This window comes from Macaca fascicularis, chromosome 13 (assembly GCF_037993035.2).
Source record: "Macaca fascicularis isolate 582-1 chromosome 13, T2T-MFA8v1.1".
NCBI classification, from domain to species: domain Eukaryota; kingdom Metazoa; phylum Chordata; class Mammalia; order Primates; family Cercopithecidae; genus Macaca; species Macaca fascicularis.
The window spans coordinates 85,584,952-85,611,300 of NC_088387.1; the positions used below are offsets into that span (position 1 = coordinate 85,584,952).

Sequence of the window (26,349 nt, forward strand, 5' to 3'; positions counted from 1 at the left end):
CTTCGGGTGATCCACCAGCCTCAGCCTCTCAAAGTGCTGAGATTACAGGAATGAGCCACCGTGCCCAGCAGATAGCCCACTAATTTTTTAACCCACGAATCCATGAGTGGATTAACCAATTCGCAAGGTCAGAACCCTCAGGATCCAATCACTTTTAAAGGCCCCACCTCTGAATAATCCCATATTGAGGATTCATTCAAACCATAGCAGCCAGTAAGGGCAAGTGCATTAAAACATGAGTTTTTATCATTAACATAATTTGATCCAGGGAGTCCTGTGAAACCATGCTTTGTACTTAGATTCGAAACCTAGAAATAATCAGGGTTGACAAAGAGTGTAGATGTTGTCTAGGCCAACCTCCATCCATTGCAGGAAGTCTTTCTCTAGAATCTTTGGAAGCTCTTCTGAGCCGAAATATGCTAATAAAGAGAAAGTCACAATCTTTAAAGGTCTATTACACTGATGGATAGGTCTATTTCTTTAGAAATTTTAATATCTGCTCAAATACCCAAATATCAGAAATGCTAAGCATATACTGTAGCCCAGCAGTCCCCATTATTTTTGGCAGCAGGGACTGGTTTCATGGAAGACAATTTTTCCATGGATGGCAGGGGAAGGGGAGGGGATAGCTGGGGATGAAACTGTTCTACCTCAGATCATCAGGCATTAGTTAGATTACCATAAGGAATAGGCAACCTAGATCCCTCGCATGCACAGTTCACAATAGGGTTCATGCTCCTATGAGACTCTAATGCTATAACTGATCTGACAGGAGGAGGAGCTCAGGCAGTAATGTGGTAATGTTCACTCACCTGCCGCTCACCTCCTGCTGTGTAGTCCCAGTCCATGGTCTGGGGGTTGGGGATCCCTGCTGTAGCCTATTATTAACTAGTAATGTAAAATGGGACCTACAAGAGAGAAAATGTGACTTCAGACATTTATTTTCATATACATATGTTTATATGTGCAAAACATAGACACTAATATACATATGTTTATACACAAGCAAGTAGGATCTTACTAAACTTACATATAACATAATTTAAGAGGAGTGCTATTCGTCCACTAACAGAAGTATTCACTAAGATATTAGCTGTTGTAACAGACAAACCTCTGAACTCCAGTGTTTTAAGAATAAAAAGTTTATTTCTTGCTAACTGGAAGAATAAAATACGAGTTCCAATTTAGTTTTCTTCCCAAGCAGTGGATCAGAGACCTAACTTCCTTTCATTTGTGTGGCTCTGCCATGTTTGACAGTGGCTTGTAAGGTCTCTGTGCTCATGTGCATTAAGCCACTGAAAAGGGAAGAAATAGGTGAGCAATTGTGGGAGGTTTTCATGGCTTAAGTCTGGAAGGGCTGTACATTGCTTCCATCATCTGCATTCCATTGGCTAGAACTCACTCACATGACCACATGGAGCTGCAAGGGTGCGTGGGAAATGTAGTCCAGCTGTGTGGCCCAGAAGAAGACTGGCTGAGAGGTGGGCTAGCTTCTCACACAAGTACTCACCCTTGTTTGCCTTTGATAACATCTCCCCACAAAACACTGAAGTATAAGTCCATCTTGTGTAGTTTTTTCTTTTTTTTTTTTTTTGAGACGGAGTCTGGCTCTGTTGCCCAGGCTGGAGTGCAGCGGCCGGATCTCAGCTCACTGCAAGCCCCGCCTCCCGGGTTCACGCCATTCTCCTGCCTCAGCCTCCCGAGTAGCTGGGAGTACAGGCGCCCGCCACCTCGCCCGGCTAATTTTTTTTGTATTTTAGTAGAGACGGGGTTTCACCGTGTTAGCCAGGATGGTCTCGATCTCCTGAACTCGTGATCCGCCCGTCTCAGCCTCCCAAAGTGCTGGGATTACAGGCTTGAGCCACCGCGCCCGGCCCATCTTGTGTAGTTTTAACTAAAGCCTTAAACATTGTATATTCATGGATTATGAGAGAAGAAAAATTGCTCGGAGCAGCCTGAGCTATGTGAGGTGCATAAAATTCATCAGGCCCGGAGAAACTTGAGTATAGGGCTTCAGTCAAGCTCCCCACTCCACCACACACACACACCCATGCCTACGGGCAATCGGGCAATCTTTTAAAGTCATTTGGTTCCTAACTAATTGCCTCACCCATTATCTTCATGTTCCTGGAATTTGTGATACAAAGAACAATGTATAGCCAATCAATAACAAGTTATTTTAATGTAAATTTTTGGTAAACAAAATTTTTAAATGTTTCCTTTAAAAATTTACTTGTGGCCAGGCGCAGTGGCTCCTATAATCCCAGGACTTTGGGAGACCGAGGTGGTTGGATCACCTGAGGTCGGGAGTTTGAGGCCAGCCCAACCAACATGGAGAAACTCTGTCTCTACTAAACAAAAGTAGCCGGGTGTGGTGGCACATGCCCGTAATTCCAGCTACTTGGGAGGATAAAGCAGGAGAATTGCTTGAACCTGGGAGGTGGAAGTTATGGTGAGCTGAGATCGTGCCATTGCACTCCAGCTTGGGCAATAAGAGTGAAACTCCATCTCAAAACAAGAAAAAAAAAATTTACTTGTAACTGCTGCTAATCAGAGTGTATATTCATGGCAACTTGAATCTATGCTCCTGGGTTGCAGTCCTCAAACTTGGCCCAAGTAAACTCTCTGCTTATGTTAATTTTCCCTCGGCATCTTCCTTTTAGGTTAACAATTACATACTTGCAAATAATGGTAGGTAGCAGGCCAGGCCAAGCTCATTCCACCCGTCTTCTTAGCACAGCCCACTTGATGAGGGGCAGATTCAGAGTTTGTGGAGGCTGAAGCTTATGTAATTTGGTGGAATCTGCTTACGAAAAATAATACAAAATTAGCTATTAAAGTAAATATTTAGAATGAGAAAAAAATGATATATTTTAAAAGGCAACAAGTATCACAAACAGTATACACTCTAGAAATACAACATAATATTTTTAAATAGTTAATTTTCTAACACATCTCTGCAATACTTTTGTAAACCGAAAATAAAATTCTAAGCCCCCCAACCATCTGAATGGACCCCCTCCTCTCGGCCAAGGGCATTCTAAAGTTAACCTGAAAAACCAGTTTAGGCTGTGATGGGAATCAGGAGAGGACATTCCTCATTATTCCCTCCTCCCTGTTGAAATTCAGGCCCAGCTGACCTGCATTAACATTAAAACATCTTAAGACTAACAAAGCAGACTCCATGTAGCAATAAGATAACAAATTCCAGCCTGGCTCTAGTATAGCATCACATGACAGATGGCAGGCCCTGAAAGAAATTAATGTATTTTACCCCAAATTATGTTTCTTTACCATCTCTTAAAATAGTCCTGCAAGGCTGTCTCTTGTGGGGAAAATCTACATTCTGAAGAGAATCCACTTCCTTTTCTAGACCTTTTTCCTGATCCAGGAGAGAATCAACTATGATAAGAAACATTACAATCTATTCTCTCTGAAGCCTGCTACCTGAAGGCCTCCTCTGCATAATGGGAACCTTGATCTCCACAACCCCTGATCCTAACACAGACATTCCCTTCTACTGATTCTATCTCCATAATAGGAACCGTGGTCTCCACAACCCCTTACTTTTTTTTTTTTTTTTTTTTGAGATGGAGTCTTGCTCAGCCGCCCAGGCTGGAGTGCAGTGGCACGATCTCGGCTCACTGCAACCACCATCTCCCGGGTTCAAGCGATTCTCCTGTCTCAGTCTCCTGAGTAGCTGGGATTACAGGCACCTGCCATCAAACCTGGCTAATTTTTATATTTTAGTAGAGACGGGGTTTTACCATGTTGGCCTGGCTGGTCTTGAACTCCTGACCTCAGGTGATCCACCCTCCTTGATCTCCCAAAGTGCTAGGATTACAGGCGTGAGCCATCGTGCCCTGCTGACCCCTTATTTTAACCCAGACATTCCCTTCGATTGATTATAAGTATTTAGACAATAACTCTTTCAACCAATTGCCAATCAGCAAATCTTTAAATCTACCTATGACCTGGAAGCCTCCCAGGCTTTGAGTTGTGCCTTTCCACACTGAACCAATGTAGATCTTACGTGTATTGATTAATGTCTATGTCTCCCTAAAATGTATAAAACCAAACTGTAGCCTGATCACCATGGGCACATGTTCTCAGGATCTCCTGAGGGCTGTGCCATAAATCAATGGTCACTCATATGTGGCTCAGAATAAATTTCTTCAAATACTCTTTTAAAGAGTTTGACTTTGTTCATTGACACTTTCCCCTTACAATTTGGGTTTTACTCTTTTTTTTCTTTCTTTCTTTCTTTTTTTTTTTTTTCTTGAGACAAGGTCTTACTCGGTCACCCAGGCTGGAGTACAGCGGTGCGATCTCGGCTCACTGCAACCTTCATCTCCTGGGCTCAAGTGATCCTGACTTTTACTCTTGAATTGGCTCTTCACAGGACTGCAATTTTACAACATCATTTTCCATAGACATTAGAAAACTCAGTCTTTCCTCTAACCTAGTTTTTCAAAATATTTTTCTTTATTATTGATAGTTTAGAAAAGTTTCAGGTTTATTGTTACCTGAAAAAACCAGGGCTCATTTGCCTGGTGAGTGAAAAATGACTCTGCCAGAGAACATAGGTTTTGATCAATGGGAGTTTTGTTATCTGTTTCAAGTAAGGAGAACCCTGGGGGATTCTCCAAAGCAGTGTCCCCAAAAGGGGAAAGTGACAGGAGGGTTTTATGGGGCGATGGAGAGGGGAGACAGTGCATCATCGCATGTAGAGGCGCGGTCCGAGTGGCGCAGGTGCGTGAGTCATGATGCTGGCACATATGTCACATGTTATGGTAATGACGCTATAGCCCCTGCTGGGATGGAGATTTTAGCATGGTAATGGGGAACGTTCACTCGGGTTCATCTATATGTTGCCAGGATCTGTCAGTGGCTGGTTCCAGCTGACTAGGTGACCAAATTCCACACAGGGTTTGGGGAAAAACAGGCTGCAAGGCAGGAGGCTGTAAAACAGGCTGATTGCTCAATTTGATTAAATTCCCTTAGTCCCTGGGGCTCCTCTGTCTGCTTACATTACGAGTTTGTTAAATTAAGTTTAGTCTAAAGCTGCCTCTTTATATATTTTAAAGGTTTCCTTGTACATAGTGAGCTGTAGCCTAACTGGATATGTGAACAGGCTGTAACCTACTCTTGCGCCTATCACTGAGTTTCAGCCAATCAAAAGTGGCCACTGTTCAAACTATGTTCAAATAAGGCAAACACTGAGCTGTAACCAATCTGGCTGTTTCTGTACTTCTGTTTTCTGTGTGTCCCTTTTCTTTTTTTGGTCCACAAACCTTTTTTGACTGGGCAGTAGTGCTGGAGCCTGCCTGAACCTGTTCTGTTTTGGGGGTTGCCGGATTTGCAAATCATTCTTTGCTCAATTAAACTCTGTTACATTTAATTTGTCTAAGGGTTTACTTTTAACAATTTGTAAGCCATATCGTCAGGTAAATGCGTAAGATTATCATCAAATTTGTTAAAACTTCTGTCAGGTTTCTTATATAAGCACTAAGATTTCAGGGCATTGCAAATGTTTTGTGCAGCAATTAGTCTTTTTTTTTTTTTTTTTTTTTGAGACGGAGTCTCGCTCTGTCACCCAGGCTGGAGTGCAGTGGCGCAATCTCGGCTCACTGCAAGCTCCGCCTCCCGGGTTCACGCCATTCTCTGGCCTCAGCCTCCCGAGTAGCTGGGACTACAGGCGCCCGCCACTGCGCCCGGCTAATTTTTTTCTATTTTTAGTAGAGACGGGGTTTCACCATGGTCTCGATCTCCTGACCTTGTGATCCGCCCGCCTCGGCCTCCCAAAGTGCTGGGATTACAGGCGTGAGCCACCGCGCCCGGCCAGCAATTAGTCTTTAATATTCTCCGAAATGACAGCACTTTTTAATATGCATTGCATTGCCCCTCCTGGGGTTTTGTAAGTGCCTTGTGCAAGTAAGGGTCCCTTAAGCTTTTCTCCTTAATTTCATGGTAAATCTACCTCTGCACCAGATCCTACATGGAGGCTCAACCTTTCCCTACTTTCTAAGACCAGCCAATGACCTGGAGAGGCCTGGCTATTTGTCAGAAGACCACGTAAATTCAACCCTTTTTCTGCCTGCTGAGTCTCTGGGCATTGCCTGCTTCTGAATCCCTTGTCACTGTGCTTTGCTCCACTGTGAGACTAGAGTGCCCAGTGAGCCTGCTATAGGGAGCTATGGGGTCCTACACTCTTTTCTGAACATTTTGTTCTGCTAATGACTTGGATATAACTTCAGTACCTGTAGCAGTGCACCCCCACGCAACCCTCCAGGCTGATGGAATTCTAATCACTGGTCTAATTGCAAGTCCTCTGCTCGCCCAGGGTGCCCACCCTGCTAGAGTTGGTTGGTGAGGTCCCATCCAGCTTGATCACTAGATATAACTGTAAGAGGAAGGCAGGAGTACCTAAGGAAAATAATAGGTGACTTATTCATCTTTTAGGATTCAGCTTGGGTTAGCCAGAAAAGACTACTTGGATGGGAGAGTTTCAAATGCCTTTGTAAATGGCAATGAAAATATTGGAGGAATTGGGAAAATGCTGTTCTAAACACATAAATGGCTGGAGTCCAACTCTCATGACATTCTCCAAAGTAGAGAAAGTCATTTGGGAGCAAATGAAGAAAATAAAAGAATGAAGAACTAGATGAGAAAGTAGAAAATAATTAAAATAATTGTAGATAGGGAAAAAGAAATTGTATGGATACATTTAAAAGGCAGTTGATAAAATAAGGGATGTATGTAAGAGGTCTGGGTAAGGAATAATATTTGAAGACTACAATTGGGTCAAATGAGTGTGAATAAATGGATTTAAAAATTGTACAACAACATCTAGTGGTGTGTCTTACCCATCATTTAAGATAGGTATTTTCAAGTTGTCAACACTATCAATATGATAATTCAGGTGCCAAGCATGGAAAAGAAATTTCTGTGACTTAGAGAACTACAGAGGCTAATTACAAATTCCGAGGGTATAGGGAAAATGCCATTGTTCTATGAAACCAATTACAAGTAAATTTGATTTTTCAAAAATAATTTGGTGCATATGTAACCACCATCATTTGCAAAATACAGTATGTATAAGTTATTAATTGTGTAGTCTTTACTCTTCTGACATTTTTGGAAGATGTCAGTGCTGTATTTCCTTATAGTGATCTTTGATTAAAGAATTTAATTTCAAAGAAGTAAATATTGTTTATTTTATTAGACACTGGAGATGTGTCTCTGCTTCCAGGGTCATTTAGCATTTATTATTAAACACATATAAAAATCAATGCCTGTTTCATGGAGTATTAAAAGCACAGTCTTTTGCTAATGTCACCCTTTGCCTATGGGAGACTATTTTAATACCACTTTTAGATACAGAACAAACTTAGAGGCAAATCGATCCTCAAAACAATTCAGAGAAACAAACAAATTCCACTTTATAAATCATTCATAGGTAGGATACCACCCATAATAATAGAAGCTTACAGACGTCTCTCCTTTGTTTAAATACAAGAGTCTATCCACATGCTATTGTTTCTCTATGCATTTTACTGGGAGAATTGGAGAGGCATGTTCAGTTTCTTGTACCATTTCTTGGGTGTTAATGACAAAGGAAGTGGTCTCTAGTGCTTCTGAAATTTTGGTTGTTTTTACCCCATTCATGGAAGATTATTGAACTAAGGAGTAAAATCTTATCAGCAGTGAGAGGCTAGAGGACCTATTGTTTTTCCTATCACCATTTTCCACGAATGTGTAACACAAATATCCCTATTTAGAGGGCTGGGAAGTTGAGGTTTGTGGCAAAGCAAACTTGAATAACAAAGAGGTAATGAATAATTTTAAAATGTTTTTGACAAATAAAAATGATGATATATTACCATTAAGCCAGGTGTTCAGCAAAGGAGAAGGAATCCTTATTTGTCAAATACCAAAACCCTACACTTGGCTGACTCAAATCAAAGCATCTCATAACAAAAGATAACCTTGTTACCTTCAGCTTCTGAAGGTAAAGCAAAAGGCAGCATTACCTTGACCGTCTGTACTGCACTTTATCTCAAACTTACTTTATTCCACAGAACTGGTGTCTTTGGTCCCCTGTGATTTCCAGTAGTTAATACCCTCAATCCACCACACTTTCATAATGGGACCAGAGAGCTGGTGGATTTTTTCCCTTGCTTTCTGACCTACATGAGCAACTGCATTGCATCCAGATCACAGCCTGGAATTTTGGAGACATTTTCATTGAGATAGTTCTCATCTGTACATCCATCCTCTAGTAACTATTTCTACTTGGCATTTATCTTGATTGGTGGTTTAAATGTAGATTAATTACCGCTATGGTGATGCCAGGTGATCTCAAAGTTGAGTCTCATTGTACTGGAATGGAAAACTTCTTAAGCATTTATATTCTCATGAATTGATATTTATCAGGACACTGCTATTGATTTGGAAAGAAAATGAAAGGCTCCGTGCATGATGAGGCAGGGGGTGGGAACCATCTAGGAGAGATGAAAATTGAGGGCTGCAATGGTGTCTGTCCAAGGTGGTTAGAGCTAAAATTTGAATGGGTTGAATTTGCTAAAGTACACTAAGGAGAAAGCTCCCTTTCTCCTCCCATCCTCGTCTTTAAACATGAATTGTCCTATTTCCCTTCCACACTCCTGGCTGGCATCTTTGGCTGGAGCCCATGGCTTTTCAGTGACTTTCATATATAAGAACAGTCTTACTACTACATGTGAAGAAGTCTGATTCAATGTAAATCACAACCTCTATCTTATATTTGTGTTAGCCTCCTGGCCTGCTTAGACCTGACCTGAGAACTGGTTTGCTCTTTCACTTTTCTCTATCACATCCTCCCCCACTCTGCATCCTCTTCCTGTTAGGTTGGGGTGGTCTCCTGCTGGGGTCTCCTCAACCCTGCTAGCCCTTTTTGTGGGACCTTTTCTTTTTTTTTTTCTTTTTCTTTTTCTTTTTTTTATTATTATACTTTAAGTTCTAGGGTACATGTGCATAACGTGCAGGTTTGTTACATATGTATACTTGTGCCATGTTGGTGTGCTGCACCCATCAACTCGTCAGCACCCATCAACTCGTCATTTACATCAGGTATAACTCCCAGTGCAATCCCTCCCCCCTCCCCCCTCCCCATGATAGGCCCCGGTGTGTGATGTTCCCCTTCCCGAGTCCAAGTGATCTCATTGTTCAGTTCCCACCTATGAGTGAGAACATGCGGTGTTTGGTTTTCTGTTCTTGCGATAGTTTGCTGAGAATGATGGTTTCCAACTGCATCCATGTCCCTACAAAGGACACAAACTCATCCTTTTTTATGGCTGCATAGTATTCCATGGTGTATATGTGCCACATTTTCTTAATCCAGTCTGTCACTGACGGACATTTGGGTTGATTCCAAGTCTTTGCTATTGTGAATAGTGCCACAATGAACATACGTGTGCATGTGTCTTTATAGCAGCATGATTTATAATCCTTTGGGTATATACCCAGTAATGGGATGGCTGGGTCATATGGTACTTCTAGTTCTAGATCCTTGAGGAATCGCCATACTGTTTTCCATAATGGTTGAACTAGTTTACAATCTTTGTGGGACCTTTTCAAGGTGACTCAAGTCTAGCTCTCTTCAGGGCTGTCTTTCCACTTGGCCCCAGGGAAAACCATGCATCCTTACCCAACAGATGGTGTAAGCATGGGCTGCTCACTCTGTAGACCTCTTTCTCAGCACTGTCATCATGGGAAGCTCCCCACCCTCGTGCTTTCAGAGTTCTTTAGGCACGAGTTAGCCTCAGTTTTTAACTTCCCATGTGTCTCCTAATTCCAGGGGACTTCAATCAGGATCTCCCAAGAACTCCCTCATGGTGTCCCACTCTGGGCTCACAGGGGCAGCAGTGTCCAGGTCCTTCATCTAAGTAACCATCCAGCTGGTGAGGAAGACACTGTTTATTGATCCTTCTTGCAAGGTTGGCCCACACTCTGGTTCTTGGGAAGCCCTCACACTTGGCTTGAGTAGGGAGCACCCCAGGCCCTCCTAATCTGGCTGACAGTTCTGTATCTCGATGACTCGAATTCTTCTTTAGAATTTCTAGTTTTCTCACCTGTAGGTGGGTCATAGGGTAGGCAGAAAGCTCTGGTTCTGCTTTCACTAGTATGTCACCCAGTTAACAGCCACTTGCTGTTATTTCTAGGAGACAGCAATATTCAAGGCGACAGAGAAGCCAGAAGGAAGAAGAGAATCATATCTGTCCCATCTCTGTGGAGACTGTCAGGAACCACTGGGATGACTATGGATGGTGTATCAGTCTGTGAGAGCTCCCATGGCAAAATGTCACAGACTGGGCAGCTGAAGCAAAAGAAATTCATTTCCTCACAGTTCTGGATGCTAGAAGTCTAAGACGAAGGTGTCAGCTGGGTTGGTTTCTGCTGAGGTGTCTCTCCTCGGCCTGCACATGGTCACCATCTCACCTTGTCTTCATGTGGCCTCTCCTCTGTGTGACTGCATCCCTGCTGTTTTCTGGTGTGTCCAAATTTCCTCTGGATACCAGTCAGACTGGATTAGGGCACACTCTTAACAAATTTTCTTTTCTTTCTTTTATTATTATTATTTTTTAAATTTGAGACAGTCTCACTCTGTTGCCCAGGCTGGAGGGCAATGGTGCAATCTTGGCTCACTGCAACCTCCATCTGCTGGGTTCAAGTGATTCTCCTGCCTCAGCCTCATTAGTAGCTGGGATTACAGGCTCATGCCACCACACCTGGCTAATATATATTTTGCATTTTTAGTAGAGATGGCATTTCATCATGTTGGCCAGGCTGGTCTCAAACTCCTGACCTCAAGTGAGTGATCTGCCCGCCTCGGTCTCCCAAAATGCAGGGATTACAGGTGAGCCACTGTGCCCATCCAAATATTCTTCATTTTAATTTAATCACATCTATGAATACTTTACCTCTCAATACAGTCATATTCTGAGGTGCTGGGGCTTACAGCTTCAACTATGGATTTTGAGAGGACACAGTTTAGCTCATACCAAAAGGAGAAGGCTGAGGCTGAGTTTAGCTGGCCCGTCTAGGTAGATGCAGTCTGGAGAGTGCCTGCTGTCTCCGGTGCCCACTTAGCCACAGAGCTGGGTACATCAACAGCACAATGTAGGCATCAGGGGTACCAAGAGTCTTGCATTTCCATGGCTGGGGGTTAATGAGATACTGAAATTCAGGCACGGGTGGTAATTCAGTTCATCACAAATCCCAGGTTGGTGAGAGTCACTGACATTGAGGTATATACTAATCCAGTTTTCCAAAGAGCAGAGCAATCCTTTGGAGTTACAAAGTAACTGTCTCTGTCTTTACAACATGGAATAAAACTAACATTTCTTTCTTTAAACAATAAGAACAAGGAATTAACAAATCTCCTATGCTACACCCTTTAATACCAGATTAGAAACAACTAGCTTACTTTTATGTCTACCCTAGTCAAATCAGGCAGAAAATTGAGCAATTACATGTCTGTTTGCTTAAATTATGTAAACAATTATCTTAATAGGCTACTTTGTTTTGTTTCTGTAGACCAACACCCATCTGACTTAAGTGGGATATTTATTTAGCTACATAACATTTTGATTAAGCTATTTTGATGAGCGATATTGGCGCAGCTCTTTTGCTGTGAAGATATTTTGACCACACTTAATAAGAAAAGAGAAGAGAAAACCCTACTAAACTTACAGCTTAAAAAAATTAAAATGTTTTATGTAAAATAGACATCCTCACCTTTAGTCCCACTTCATCCCCACCTTGTTTACAATGAAATTTTCCTTTTTTAAAGACAGGAAATTTTAATACGTTTGAATATAAAAACTTAGGGGCAAGAATACAAAATTTTTTTTGAGGCCAAGTCTCGCTGTTGCCCAGACTGGAGTGCAGTGGCGCAATCTCTGCTCACTGCAACCTCCGCCTCCCAGGTTCAAATGATTCTTGTGCCTCAGCCTCCCGAGTAGGCTGGGACTACAAGCATGAGTCATTATGCCCCGCTAAGTTTTGGATTTTTAGTAGAGATGTGGTTGGCCAGGCTGGTCTCGAACTCCTGGCCTCAAGTAATCCACCTGCCTTGGTCTCCCAAAGTGTTGGGATTACAGGCGTGAGTTACTGTGCCCGGCCTAATGCTCATTCTTATACTACCCTCAGTGCAAATTTTGGCAGACTTATCTGGCTGATTTTGTGGAATATTGCTGGATAGTATGGTTCCCTTGCCTAACACTTGAAACTAGAGACAATTTGGGACAAGTACTCTTATAAGAAATTTATATTAATAAGTATGCCAGAAAATAAAACATAATGCTACCCAAATATAATCCAAGTCTCCCTTTTTCTTTTCAGCTGCAAACGCCTCTGAATTGTCTGTGTCCACTTCTCTCTATAAACCTATTGGTGCCTCTTTTGATGCCACCTAGTCTCCAGATGTGCCGTTACTCTATTACGGTGTCACCTACTGACACTCAGTCATCGTGCTCAATATAACTTTTTGCTTTTTTTCTTACTTGTTTTCCCCCAGGTCAGTGTGAAGTGAACTTATTTCTATTTTCTTGAAGGTTCACAACTTTTTCTCTTTTCTTCATCTTTTTTTTTTTTTCCTGTATGGGTCAAAGAAAGCTTTCCCATTTCCACTGATTTTCTTTTTCTTCTCAAATTAGTGCCTCAAATGCCTCCCTGAAAACTCAAGTCCACCAATGACAATAGTCTATTTTATTAATTTTGTATTACTTTCCAGTGAAGTTAATTTACATAACTGTAGTATAAAATACAGATTTAATCAAGAGGCAAAATAGGAGGGATGGTGAACAAATTATGATGTCAGATAAACAACTACCGCCAATGGTTGTTTCCATTTATTTTTAAGAGACCAGCATTTGATTACCCAGAACACAAGCAGGCATGCACTTGGCAGTGTTTTCCCTACCCAGCTATTGTGGTGCCTTGTAAGGGTGCAGCCATGGCCAGTCACCCTGGTTCCTTCTCTTGGAGCCTGCTACTGCTTCTTCTTCAGGTGGTTCTGCCTGATCAGGACGCTGGCTTAATCATTAAAATGGAAGGTATGGCTGTTCACTAAAGATTTATCTCTATCAAACTTGAATGAACTGGAATGAAATATTCTTTATTACTAAATTCTAGATTGTGGTCTTTGTCTCCTCAACAGTTTCTTGATTTTTATTTTTTAAGAGACAGGGTCTTGCTCTGTCACCCAGGCTGAAGTGTAGTGGTGCCATCATAGCTCACTGTAATGAACTCCTGGGCTCAAGTGATCCACCTGCCTCAGCCTCCCAAGTAATTTGGACTACAGGCACATGCTACTATGTCTGGTTAATTTGATTTTTCTTTTTTTTTCTTTTTTTTTTTTACAGGAGAAAAAATGAAGAGAAGCTACTCTTTCCTTTTTGGCAAGAAAGCAATCTTTCCTTAAATTATTGGGTCACCATATAGATTTCCAAATTATTGTTACTTTTGTTTCATCAGCTGTTTTTTTTTTTTTTTTCCTTCTAGTTATAAATGATTTCATCAATTACCTTAGCTCTTCTCAATAAACTTTCATTTACATACCTTCTCATTATTTTACTGTTGCTTTATAATGCCTCTGGCCTTTGCTAAGTATGGTACTTCGACAACAAGATATTTTTTGGTTTTGTATTCAACAGTTTCTTTTGCAGTTCTTATATTTTCTGACTGATTATACTTTTAGGTGGTGCTATGGTGTGAATGTGTCCCCTAAAGTTTTGTGTTGGAAACTTCATCCCCAATGCAACAGTTTTGAGAGGTGTTTGGATCATGGGGGACAATGCCCTCATGTATGAATTAACAGCATTATCTCAGAAGCGTGTTAGTTATGGCAGAAGTAGATTTCTGATAAATGAATCAGTCTGACCTTCCTTCTCTCCCTGCTCTCTCACACTCTCTTGCCCTTCCACCTTCTGCCTTGAGATGACACAACATGAAAGCCCTCACCAGATGTCAGCACCATAATCTTGGACTTTCTCGCCTCCAGAACTGTGAGAAATCAATTTCTTTATAAATTACTCAGTCTGTGGGATTCTGTGATAGCAACACAAAATGGACCAAGACAGGTGGCCTATATGTTGAATAACTGATTTTAAAATTTTTTGTTATGTAAACTTCCACTCTGATATATATATGTGCAAAATTTAAGTACATTGTTAAAACAGAAAAGTAACCTTTTCCATCTTAAATGATTAATATCCATATAATACTCAAGTGCTATAAATCTCTCTTTAAAAGTTCTTCTATATTCTCTTTCTAATTTTGAATCAAGGGCTGAAAATTAATTCAATAGGCTAGCTTTTCTTAATATATCAAGTGAGTAAGCATGTTTACACGTGTTCGTTTTCTTATGGCCTGCAGGAGTTGGTAGGAAATAAAAGGTCCAAAATAAATAGATTTTGGTGGACATATTAGTAGAAGCAGGTTATGTGAGATACAACAAAGTGAAAGAACCTCTTCATAATTGGAAGCTTTTGGGTATTGATGGACTGATCAAAACAGGCGAGGCTGGCAGGAAGCCTGTGGTGTTTCTAGATTTGTGGCAGTGTAGGAAGCTAGAATTTGGCTGATGGGTAGGAGAGTTACTGGGAAATGAGCTAAGCTTGCTGTCAGGAATTATTAAGTGAAGGGGTTTACAGAACAGTAACTTGGAGCTGGATTCTCTTAAAGAAGTCTGCGCCCAGTACCAAAGGAACTAAAGGAAAGGGTGGGGATAAGGGAATGGGGCCACAATCTGGGTGGAACATGGTCTCTTCTCCTATAGGATGATCTGGAAGGCTGTGGAGCAACCTGAAGTCCCCAGACACACATGGAAGAGAGGTGTGTGGAAGGCATTGAAGAGAAACATTGCTACTTTATAATTTTATCTGGTTACAAACATTTAAACGGTTTAAATTTACAAGTATTTAAACAGTTTTCTGCTGTTATGTGTTTGTGTTTACAGTAACTATTTAAAATCTACCAAAGCACCAATTAACAATTTATTCCACTCTCTGGTTTCTTTCTAATCTAATTGCTCTGTCCCTATAAAGTGTCAACATTATAGATAAATACAGTATTTTCTCACAGACACATCTATTTGGAGACTTCTTACGGATAGCGTTGAGTGCCAAGGTTACCATGAGTATGCAAACATGAGTTGACCAAGAAAAGTGATTTTCATCTTGTTTTCCCAAAGGGACATTCAAAATGCATAGGGTAATATCAAGTAATTTCTCTTTAATTAAAAGTAAAAAGCATCCTGTGTAAGAAATTTGACTAAAATAAAATTCGAATACTACTGGAGCTAAACTAGAGGCAATTTATTTAAAAACATCTGAAAATGTTGACAGTGCTACATTTGGGTTCTAAGAGCAATCATTTTCACTCACATGTGGACACAGCATAACAGGTAAATGGAAATATGAGTCAAGAAAAATAAATTAATTTTATCTTAGCCATGTACACAATTTAGAGAGTCTGCATCAACTAGATAGTTTCCTCATAACTTTGTGTGTGTAGTCGAACACCTGGAGAAAAATAGCTCTTTGATATTTTGGAGCATCACTTTTGAGTAACGTTCAGATAGCTGAGTCAGAATGTTTTCTCATCAATCCAAAAGCTATTGTTCACTGTTGACTAATTAGTTCTAGCTCTTGGCTAACTGGGGATCAACATCCACTCCCTTTATGGTTTCAAAGGAAATAGGGAACAACATTTCCTTTAATTATCAACAGTATCTTAGGCTTAATCACAGAACTACTTTATTTGATATGGGACAAATCCCTAAAGTAAAACACAACATTTATTGGACTAGTAAAGAAGAAAATGTTGGTATTAACATGTATTCATGAAAATGTGTTTCCACGCTGCCAAGAGATGGACAAAGCATATTGGGAAAAACTTATTTTCTATTACTAACTTCAGATTTATTTTTCAAACTATGAGCTTGTCTTTCATCACCTAACCAGCTCCACCTTCTTTTTTTTTTTTTTTTTTTTTGAGATACAGTCTGGCTCTGTCGCCCGGGCTAGAGTGCAGTGGCCGGATCTCAGCTCACTGCAAGCTCCGCCTCCCGGGTCTACGCCATTCTCCTGCCTCAGCCTCCCGAGTAGTTGGGACTACAGGCGCCCACCACCTCGCCCGGCTAGTTTTTTGTATTTTTTAGTAAAGACGGGGTTTCACTGTGTTAGCCAGGATGGTCTCGATCTCCTGACCTTGTGATCCGCCCGTCTCGGCCTCCCAAAGTGCTGGAATTACAGGCTTGAGCCACCGCGCCCGGCCCAGCTCCACCTTCTAAGTGAAGTATTTGATCATGCCAGTCCAGAGATGTCACTCTTCTCAACTACTGAGCATTCGTTGCCTCTACACATTCATACTTCCTTAGGATATTTACTTTTTCCTCCCTTTAAAAATCCTTTTTTTGACTGAGCCTAGCTCTGCTGCCCAGGCTGGAGTACAGTGGTGCAATCTTGGCTCACTGCAACCTCTGCCTCCCAGGTTCAAGGGATTCTCCTGCCTCAGCCTCCCGAGTAGCTGGGATTATAGGCGTGTGCCAACATGTTTGGCTAGATTTTGTATTTTTAGTAGAGGTAGGGTTTCACCATTTTGGCCAGGCTGGTCTCGAACTCCTGACCTCAAGCTATCCGTCAACCTCGGCCTGCCAAAATGCTGGGATTATAGGCGTGAGCCGCCGCGCCCGGCCTCCTCCGATTTTTTTGTATTGTAGTAAAATACACACAAAATTACCATCTTAACCATTTGTAAGTGGCAGTGGCATTCAGCACATTACCACTGTCGTGGAACCATCACCACCATCCATCTCCATAACTCTTTCATCTTGCAAAACTGAACTGCCCAATCACACTAACTTTTTTTTTTTTTTTTTTTTTTTTTGAGACAGAGTCTCGCTCTGTGGCCCTGGCTGGAGTGCAGTGGCCTGATCTCAGCTCACTGCAAGCTCCGCCTCCCGGGTTCACGCCATTCTCCTGCCTCAGCCTCCCGAGTAGCTGGGACTACAGGCGCCCACCACCTCCCCCGGCTAGTTTTTTGTATTTTTTAGTAGAGACAGGGTTTCACCGTGTTAGCCAGGACGGTCTCGATCTCCTGACTTCGTGATCCGCCCGTCTCGGCCTCCCAAAGTGCTGGGATTACAGGCTTGAGCCACCGCGCCCGGCCCCACACTTACTTTTTATGAGGTCTAAATAATTTCTTATTACTCTTATCACTCCGACATTGTAAGCCCTGTGCATGCGGCACCCATGTATTAGTTATAACATACATACAGGGTATCTACTACTAGGCATTGTTCTAAGTGCTTTGCAAATGTTAACTGGCATAATTATTTATCTTTGTATGTTCTGCAGGATCTGGCAGGTGCTTTGCACGTGAGAGCCAAAATATTTGAGGAATGAATTTCGGTACCACTTAAACATTTCCCAGTGACTCTGGCTGTTATTCTGGTTAACAAGTTAGGAAAGGAGCAGGTTACCTTGGGGAAAACAACTTTCGGGGCGTAATCTGATATTAGGTCGCAAGTTTAAAGAAGTCCTTTATTTTAGCCACATTTAGGCCAGGTTTCTAATAAGGGAAGCTAAGAGGGAAGTTATTCCTAAATGATAGAGAATATAGGAAGTGACTCAAGGCAGTTAAGGTCTTGGCTTTCTGGGAGCACCGGGTTCTACTCCATGAAGACTCGGGCAACGCGGAGACCCAGGGATGGGACAGCCTGGGATCTGTCCGCCGGGTAGCGGGCGGGGGCGGGGCTCCGGGCAGGGGCGGGGCCGGGCTGGGCCGGCCGGGGCGGGGCGCGCGACTGCTCCGGGCGGCGATGGCGGCGGACGGGGACTGGCAGGATTTCTATGAGTTCCAGGAGCCGGCCCGGAGCCTCCTGGACCAGGAGAACTGTAACGCGAGCCCCGAGGCCGGGGCGGGGGCGGGGGCCGGGGCCGGGGCGGGCGGGGGCGCCGACGGTTTCCCGGCCCTGGCCTGCAGCTTGGAGGAGAAGCTGAGCCTGTGCTTCCGCCCCTCGGATCCGGGCGCCGAGCCCCCGAGGGCGGCCGTGCGGCCCATCACGGAGCGCAGCCTCCTGCAGGGGGACGAGTGAGTGCGGGCCCTGGCCGGGAGCGGGCGGGAGCCTCCCCTGCCCCTCGCCCGACCCGCTGGCCCTCCGGCCGCAGCTCCTCCCCGCGCTCTCCTTCCGCCTCCATGGACGCGGGAGTCCCCGCCCTCTCGCCTCCCTGCCCTCTCGCCTCCCTCCTCCGGCCGTCGGCCTCTGCTCGCCCAGCGATTTAAATCCCCTGCCCCCCGCCCGCCAAGCGCCCTGAAAACCTCCGCCTCGGTGCCTCCCGCCCTCCTTCCTGCAAACCAAACCCTCGTTTGCTTTAGAGGGGAATCGCCAATGCAGAGCCATAGTTTGAGACGGCACTTCCTGGGGCACGTGTGTCGCCATTCATTCACTCAAGTCGCATTTATTAAGCACCTGCCGAGTGCCAGGCGCCGCTTCGCACAGGGAACACCAAAACGACTGGACGTTGTCCCTCCCAAGTTAGGACACGACGTAGGATGGGAGATAGATGTGTAAACAAATATTTGTATGGATGTAATTAGTGCTGCAATGGTTATATGTACCAAATGTGGGAGACTTAAAAGCGTATGTCTGGGGGAGAGTCAGGAAAGACTATAGAGAAATGTGCAAACGAGATCTGACTGATGAGTGGGAGTGTGCCTGGCAGGTTTAAAAAAGTCTAACGTTCAAGGTGGAGTATATTGCCTGTGCATAAGTACCAACGAGCGAGGCAGCATTTAGGGCACAGGAATCTGTGGGACCCATCCGAGAGCCCTGGTAGAGTGCGAGCCGCCACAGAGACGAAAACGAAGGGCCCTGTTTACTGATGGTAACGATCTCATGGGCTGGTGGGGAGACCAAGGCATACACAAGTAATATTAATAATTACAGAATCACCTAAGTGCAATGATAGGAGGTTCATGGGGATTTGTGAAAGCTGGGGGAGGGGAGGCGCAGAGTTCCTGAGGGCACTTTTTAAACCTCCCTGAGCCGCAATTATAATTTGGTTAAGAGTTGTAATTAGGTACCATGGTTTTACCCCCAAAAGTTGGTAAATAGGAATGGTGAGAGTAAGGGGACTTGAGCATGTTGTGTATATGGGGGGAAAGGAGCCTCTGGAGAGGCTGAAGGTAAAATGAGTGGAATAAGATTGGGTGCGGTGACTCACACCTGTGATCCCAGCACTTTGGGAGGCTGTGGTGAGAGGATGGCTTGCTTCCAACATTTCGAGACCAGACTGGGCAATATAGGGAAACCTGGTCTTTACAAGAAAATTTAAAAAATTAATGGAGTCCAGTGGCGCATGCCTGTGGTCCCACGGACCCAGCTGCTCAGGAGGCTAAGGTGGGGGGATTACTTGAGTTCCGGGGGCGAAGGTTGCAGTGAGCCGTCATTGCACAGCTGCACTCTAGCCTGGGTGACAGAGCGAGACTTTGTCTCAAAAATGAGGACATGAGAAGGAATGGATTTTCAGAGCATTAATGGGATGGAGAGACTCTTAGAGGTTAGGGAAGAAGTTTTGAAAGACAGGGCAGGAGTTACAGGCATGGAAAGGAGTTTCCAGCCTGATTGTCTCCTTTCTTCTGTGAAACAAACAGATTTATCAGGAATAAGGTAGGAAGCTTGAAAAGACAGCTTTGGGAGTGGGGCCTGTAAACATGGCTGAGCAGCGGCGCAGACCCACCTGTGTTTGGAGACTATCTCCTTTTATTGGTTCCGTTGTACAGTGTTCTGCCCAGGTGTGGAGAAGGGAAAAATTTATAATTGGATTTTATACACACGTGCATGCAGTCAGTAGCAAAAGATGACATTTTTGGAAGCCTGTTTCCAAAGAGAAGATAATTTTATGTATATGTAGATTTAGATACTCTGAATCACTAAACCCGGGACACATTCTGGATTTAAAAATTAGTGTAGGTTTATTATGTATTTGGGTTTATCAAGAGTAGCTGACTTAAATCAATTAGAGGATTGTATATAGATCATTACAAGTCTTTATTTCACTTAGACTGTCAGGAAAGTAGGTTATTTTAGCCTTTGCTTAAAAATATGTTGTTGCTCTTGTTAATGGTATTTAGTAGATGGTATGTTGGTGGTAATTCATGTCTCTTGACTTGGGAATGCATAAGAAATCTCTGTTTTTTTTCAGGAGTTGGGAGCTGGTCATCACTGGCATTGTCCCTTTTATATTACAGAAACATACTCAGCATTGCTTGATAGTCTGTTCCAGCTCCCTTTTCACTAGATAGAATTGATAATTGTTTTACTCAGATATTGCTGTGCTTTAGGTCAGGGGGTCCCCAAACCCTGGTCCACAGACCAGTACTGGAACTGGGCCACACAACAGTGAGTGGTTGAGTGAGTGAGCAAAGCTTCGTCTGTATTTCCAGCTCCTCCCCATTGCTTGTATTACCACCTGAGCCACCTCCTGTCAGATCAGCCGCAGCATTAGGTAGGATCTAATAGGATTTAGAACTGCGCAGGTGAGGGATCTAGTTTGCAGATACCTTATGAGAATCTAATGCCTGATGATCTGTCACTGTCTCCCCTCACCCCCAGATAGGACCATCTAGTTGCAGGAAAACAAGCTCAGGGCTCCCACTGATTCTACATTATGGTGAGTTGTATAATTATTTCATTATATATGACAATATAATAATGTAAATAAAGTGCACCATAAATGTAATGTGGTTGAATCACCCCAAAACCGTCCCTGACCCCTGGCACTTTATTTAACTTCTCTGAGCCTCAGCTTTTGTTTTGGTTAAGTATGGATTGTATTATCTACTGAGGTTTTACTTGTAAGAGTATTCTGCAGGATTCAATGTTGGTAGGACTTTGACCTCCTTGCAAAAGAGCTCTCCTGACCATTGTTTAAAACTGGTTGTAATGCTTTATGATAAAGATGAAGGCAGTTCATATGTCTTGACTGCAGAATTCTAGAAATCTTTCACTAGAGTTGCCTCTGTGTCCTTCCAGCTACCATTGTTTTGACCTTGGTGGAGACTGTTAATTGGCTTTCATTTTCTTGGAAGAGCAAAGTCACCGACAGGTGCTTCTAAGTGAAGTATTCCTTCCCATTTGCCTTTTTCTTATAGCCTCGTTTGAGAAGGAGCGAATAAGCAGACAAAGCAAATGCCTCAAATTCTGGATTGTCTTCACCTGCTTGTGTATTCTACTCAAGTTCCTGACCAGGATTAGTTCTATAGTCAGTGATACAGTTTGGCTGTGTCCCTGCCCAAATCTCAACTTGAATTGTAGCTCCCAGAATTGCCACGTGTTGTGGGAGGGATCCAGGGGGAGGTAATTGAATCATGGGGACTGGTCTTCCCTGTGCTATTCTCGTGATAGTGAATACGTCTTACAAGATCTGATGGGCTTATCAGGGGTTTCAGCTTTTGCTCCTTCCTCATTTTCCCTTGCTGCCGCCATGATTCTCAGGCCTCCCCAGCCATGTGGAACTGTAAGTCCAGTTAAACCTCTTTTTCTTCCCAGTCTGGGGTATGTCTTTATCATCTGCATGAAAATGGACTATACAGTCAGTTATTCAGTGTTTGAAAATTTCTTACCCAGGAGGGTATGAGCCAGAAACCCAGCAAGTTTAGCAGTCTGCAGACATTGCCTCTAATTCTACTTCATTGGCATTAGAGGGGATATGATTCCAACAGAGAGGAGAATAGGAATGGACCATGCATATGGGAGATTTGCTGGGTAAATGAGTTAGTTCTCTAGAGCTTTTTGGGTTCACATTTTTATTGAGGCTAATTTTATTTTTTATTTATATATTTTTAGAGACAGGATCTTGCTCTGTCACCCAGGCTGGAGTACAGTGGTGCCATCATAGCTCACTGTAGCCTTGAACTCCTGGGCTTAAGCAGTCCTCCTGCCTTACCCTCCCAAAGTAGCTGGGACTGCGGGCACATGCCATGGGCCTGGCCAATTCAATTTTTTTTTTTTTTTGTAGAGCTATGGGTCTCCCTTTTGCTGCCCAGGCTGGTCTTGAACTCCTGGCTTCAAGCAGTCCTCCCACTTTGGCTTCCCAAAGTGCTGGGATTACAGACATGAGCTAGCAGGCCTGTCCCTAATGTGCATTTTAAAGCCAAACATCGTTTGGGATGTTATGCTTTTAGCAGTTGCAGTCCTATTGCTGCTGCTTTTTAGCGCCCAATCCCTATTTGTTAACTATGTTATGTCTGTATTTTAACATTTTCATTCTTGGGCTTAATACCTAGGTGACGGGTTGATAGGTGCAGCAAATCACCATGGCGTCCTGCAATGTATCCCGGAACTTAAAAAAAATTTCATTCTTATGTTTATGTCCCAACCAGGATTGTTTTTGTATCTTAGTGTCTACGCACTTGGAAAGAATTCACAATTAGATACCTAATATACATTTTAGGGTGTTTTTTCTACGTGACATCTTTGTGTATACCTCTAGCTAGTAAGTAGCTCATCTGCTTAGTGTTTGACTTTACTTATCCCAATTAGATTTCAAGTCAATTGCATCTCTGAACTTTAATTTTTCTTAAAACATCATGTTTTATTGTGCCGATTATTACTTTAGTATTGAAACCTGAATTTTGGTCATGAAATTTGAGTTAGGTGTTCTTATCTGGTGTGGTTTGGGAATCTCTTCAATACAGCTCTTTTGAATTAATGCTTAGAGTAATGGAGCTGGAAGGAGTGTCTGCTTCTTGCCCAGGTCTCTCATTTATAGAAGGGCAGAGGATACCTAGGGAGGTTAAGGGGCTTGGCCAATAACCCGTTGTTTGAAGAAGGATGGAGACAAGCGTTTGTTTCCCTAGTCTCAGTCAAATGCCCTTTCCATTTTACCCTCTTGCCTCCCTGTAATGCTGTTGGATAATAAGGTCAGGTAACTGCATTGGATAGAGCCTGTGTGCATTTTATTGTGAACTCCCTCTCCTTCTCCTTTTCATCGTATCTGCCTTAGTGCTTAGCTTCTTTATTACGAATTAGATATTAAATCCTGTTCTCACATTGAGAGTGAATTCTTTCTCCAGAAAAGATAACAAACCTTTTGTTTGAGAGAGATTTTTCACTTTTTGAAATGGTCTGTGTGTTTGAAGTTACAGAAGAAAAAGAAGTGTAATGCACAGTTGTATTTATTACTCATGTGACCCTGGAAACATTTCTTACCTCCCTGTGTTTCAGTTTTTTCATCTGTAAAATGAGGATAATAATGGTTCCCCCTTCTAATGTTGTTTTTGAAGATTACATGAGTTAATACATGTAAATTGCTTAGAACAGCGCCTAGCACCTGATACAATGGAAGTGTTGCCTGTTGCCTATTGGGAGTTTTCTGTACGCCTTCACCTTCCCTTAGGACTTCTTGTCAGCCCAGTTTTGTGATTTTTCACCTAGTTTTTGTTTAGGAGACTCTACTTTGTTGATGTTTTTCTGAGAAACAATGTGCTTTCTGTTTTTCTCCTTTGACATTTTGGTGATCATATTTCACTGAATATTTGTTTAAGAAAGACGTACAGAATGTTAATTTTCATTGATTGTAGCTTTCTTCTTTTTAAGGATTTGGAATGCCTTGACGGATAATTATGGGAATGTGATGCCTGTAGACTGGAAGTCGTCGCATACTAGGACCTTGCACTTGCTTACTCTGAACCTCTCAGAAAAAGGGGTAAGTTAGGAATTGAACCAACAGAGTTTGAATAACTCATGCTGGGAATACAACTAAAACAGCAGCATTTCTGCTTAACTCAGATTCATTGACCTGCCTCTCATTTCTGAACTTATGGCAGTTGGGGTGGCTCTGTCTTGCTGTCTTGGCTCTAGGGCCGTTACCTCGCTGGCACATTCCTCCAGTTCTTCTCCAGCGCACTCACTTTTGTATGTGTAGCTAAATTTCTATCGCAATTTTTTTTTTTTTTGAGATGGAGTCTCACTCTGTTGCCCACACTGGAGTGCAGTGGCTCACTGCAACCTCTGCCTCCCGGGTTCAAGCAATTCTCCCACCTCAAACTCCTGAGTAGCTGAGATTACAGGCATGCACCACCACGCCCGGCTATTTTTTGCATTTTCAGTAGAGATAAGGTTTTGCCATGTTGGCCAGCCTGGTCTTGAACTCCTGACCTCAGGTAATTCACCTTGGCCTCCCAAAGTTCTGGGATTATAGGCGTGAGCCACTGCGCCTGGCAGTGATGATGCACTGAAACACTCAGTACAATTTTGATGCACTGAAACACTCAGTAAAAATGCTAGCCTTTGGTTTAATATACTGAGGGTATTGGAATCTCAACATGGAGTTAACTTTTGAATGAGTGTAGTGACCTGCTAGACATGATATGTTGTCAGGAGACTATGCATTCCTGTGAATACTGGAGAACCTTTAAAAGATATTTTAGTTCTTGGCTTTTTAAATATGGTCTTGGCTAACTTATCTTTCTTGAGGGCTCCTGTGTATGTCCTGGTATTATAAAGTAAAGATGCCTTGACTAAGAAGTGTGAGCACAAGTGATAGGACAGGTTGGGGGCAGAAAAGGGCAGAGAATTACTTGAAATGCAAAATCACAGTGTTAACTTTGTTTAAGCTGTCGAGAAACATAGTCAAGTTATCTAAATTTCAGGCTGTTTAAGTTCCTTATCAAATAATAATGTAAACTCATGCCAGATCTTGCGTGCTCTGTATTTCATTAAGTGTAATTATGTGATTATTGGGAGTGTAGTGCAGTAGGCCTGTCAGTATTTTAAATAGTATTGTTAATGTTTTGTTAAAAGGATTTTCTTATATATGTAATCAGAGAAGCCTACTGTTATTATTTTCTAGTAAAATGTAGAATTCTGGCTATATTTCCCAGTATTCAGTAGCGATGGAAATCTTCCTGACTGTGCCAATCATTAATCCCATTAGGCTTTGCAGACTGACCTGGCATACATTTAATGAAAAGGAACAAAATGAGGGATCTTTTGCTCTGTCTTATGTTTACTTAGGTCCTGACTATCATTTTGGGCTTAGTTCAAGTTTCCCTTCCTCTCTGAAGCTTCCTATTACTGTTTTAGCCTTCGCTGATCTCATGGAATTATACAATGTTAGAGTTGGAAGGGGCTTTAAAGGACACTTAATCCAGCCTCTCACTTGGGGGAAATCCCCACCTCCAGCATCTCTGACAGATGGTCATTTAGCCATGGCCTAAATCCCAGCACGGAAGGAGAACGCACTCCGCTCTGTGGGAACTGATGGCACTTGTGGGGCTGTGAACTTGGAAAGGACTTATTATCTGTGCCACGGGGTTTAGCCTTGTTGTCTCATGGGTGCTAGTCCCCAGAGCACTTTGTCCCTGTCTCTAAAATGACCACTGCCTTCTCTTGTTAATCATATGTTTCTGGGTGTGTCACTAGATTGTGACTTCCCGGCAGGCATTTATATTTGTCGTTATAGTAACTATACTGTTCCTGGCACATAGTAAATATGAAGATACCTGTTTATTGAGTGAATAAGTGAGTAGCCTTATTGGTGAAACTGTAGGGCCAGAGATCATGATAGAAAGGTTGTAAAAAAATATTTTCTATATTATTTAAAATAATGCAGAATGCACCGAAACCAGTCCATGGGTACTACTTTTTTGACATATTAAAAATAGCATAGAAGAGTTTTCATTCATAGTTTCAAAGACAGGCCCATTAGCAGCATGAATGAGACACATTTATCCAATTTCATTGACTAAATGTACAGTGGGCACACCGTGTCCTCTGGTTTCACATCTGCGCTTTAGCCAACTGTGGATTAAAAAACTTGGAAAAAAAAACCCCACAGTAAAATAACAACAATAAAAAATAATAAAAATAAAAAACCAATACAATATAACAACTATAAACCATTTACCTTGTATTAGGTATTGTAAGTAATTTATATATAATTTAAAGCTTACAGGAGGATGTGCATAGGTTATATGCAAATACTACCCCATTTTATATAAGGGACTTGAGCATCTGCAGATTTTGGTATTAGGGTATCCTGGAACCAATTTCCCATGGATACTGAGGGACTGCTGTATATCTTGTATAAGTCGCTCCCTTTTGCTGCCTTTTGAATGTTATTTTTAATGCCAGGGTAATGATATAGCCAAGGTAGTGATTAGTAATGATGTAGAGTTTAATGCTAGTACTGACATTAAAAAGCTTTACTGGCCGGGTGTGTTGGCTCATGCCTGTAATCCTAGCACTTTGGGAGGCTGAGGTGGGTGGATCACCTGAGGTCAGGAGTTTGAGACCAG

The 26,349-nt window shown here is 42.5% G+C and overlaps 1 protein-coding gene across 8 annotated transcripts in view; it reads left to right on the forward strand.

Moving 5' to 3' along the window:
* The window catches only part of FEZ2 (fasciculation and elongation protein zeta 2), a 116,968-nt gene that overhangs the window by 54,574 nt on the left and 36,045 nt on the right, over positions 1 to 26,349 (forward strand). For 6 of the 8 annotated variants that reach the window (XM_045369510.2, XM_045369509.2, XM_074011971.1 and 3 more), the window contains exons 1-2: positions 17,859 to 18,138; positions 23,648 to 23,756. In XM_045369510.2, the coding sequence (XP_045225445.1) occupies positions 17,867 to 18,138; positions 23,648 to 23,756 (381 nt within the window). In that variant the 5' untranslated portion in view covers positions 17,859 to 17,866. Of the gene's footprint in view, positions 1 to 17,858; positions 18,139 to 23,647; positions 23,757 to 26,349 lie in introns of those variants that run through there. The other 2 variants (XM_074011973.1, XM_074011972.1) reach the window with 1 other exon arrangement.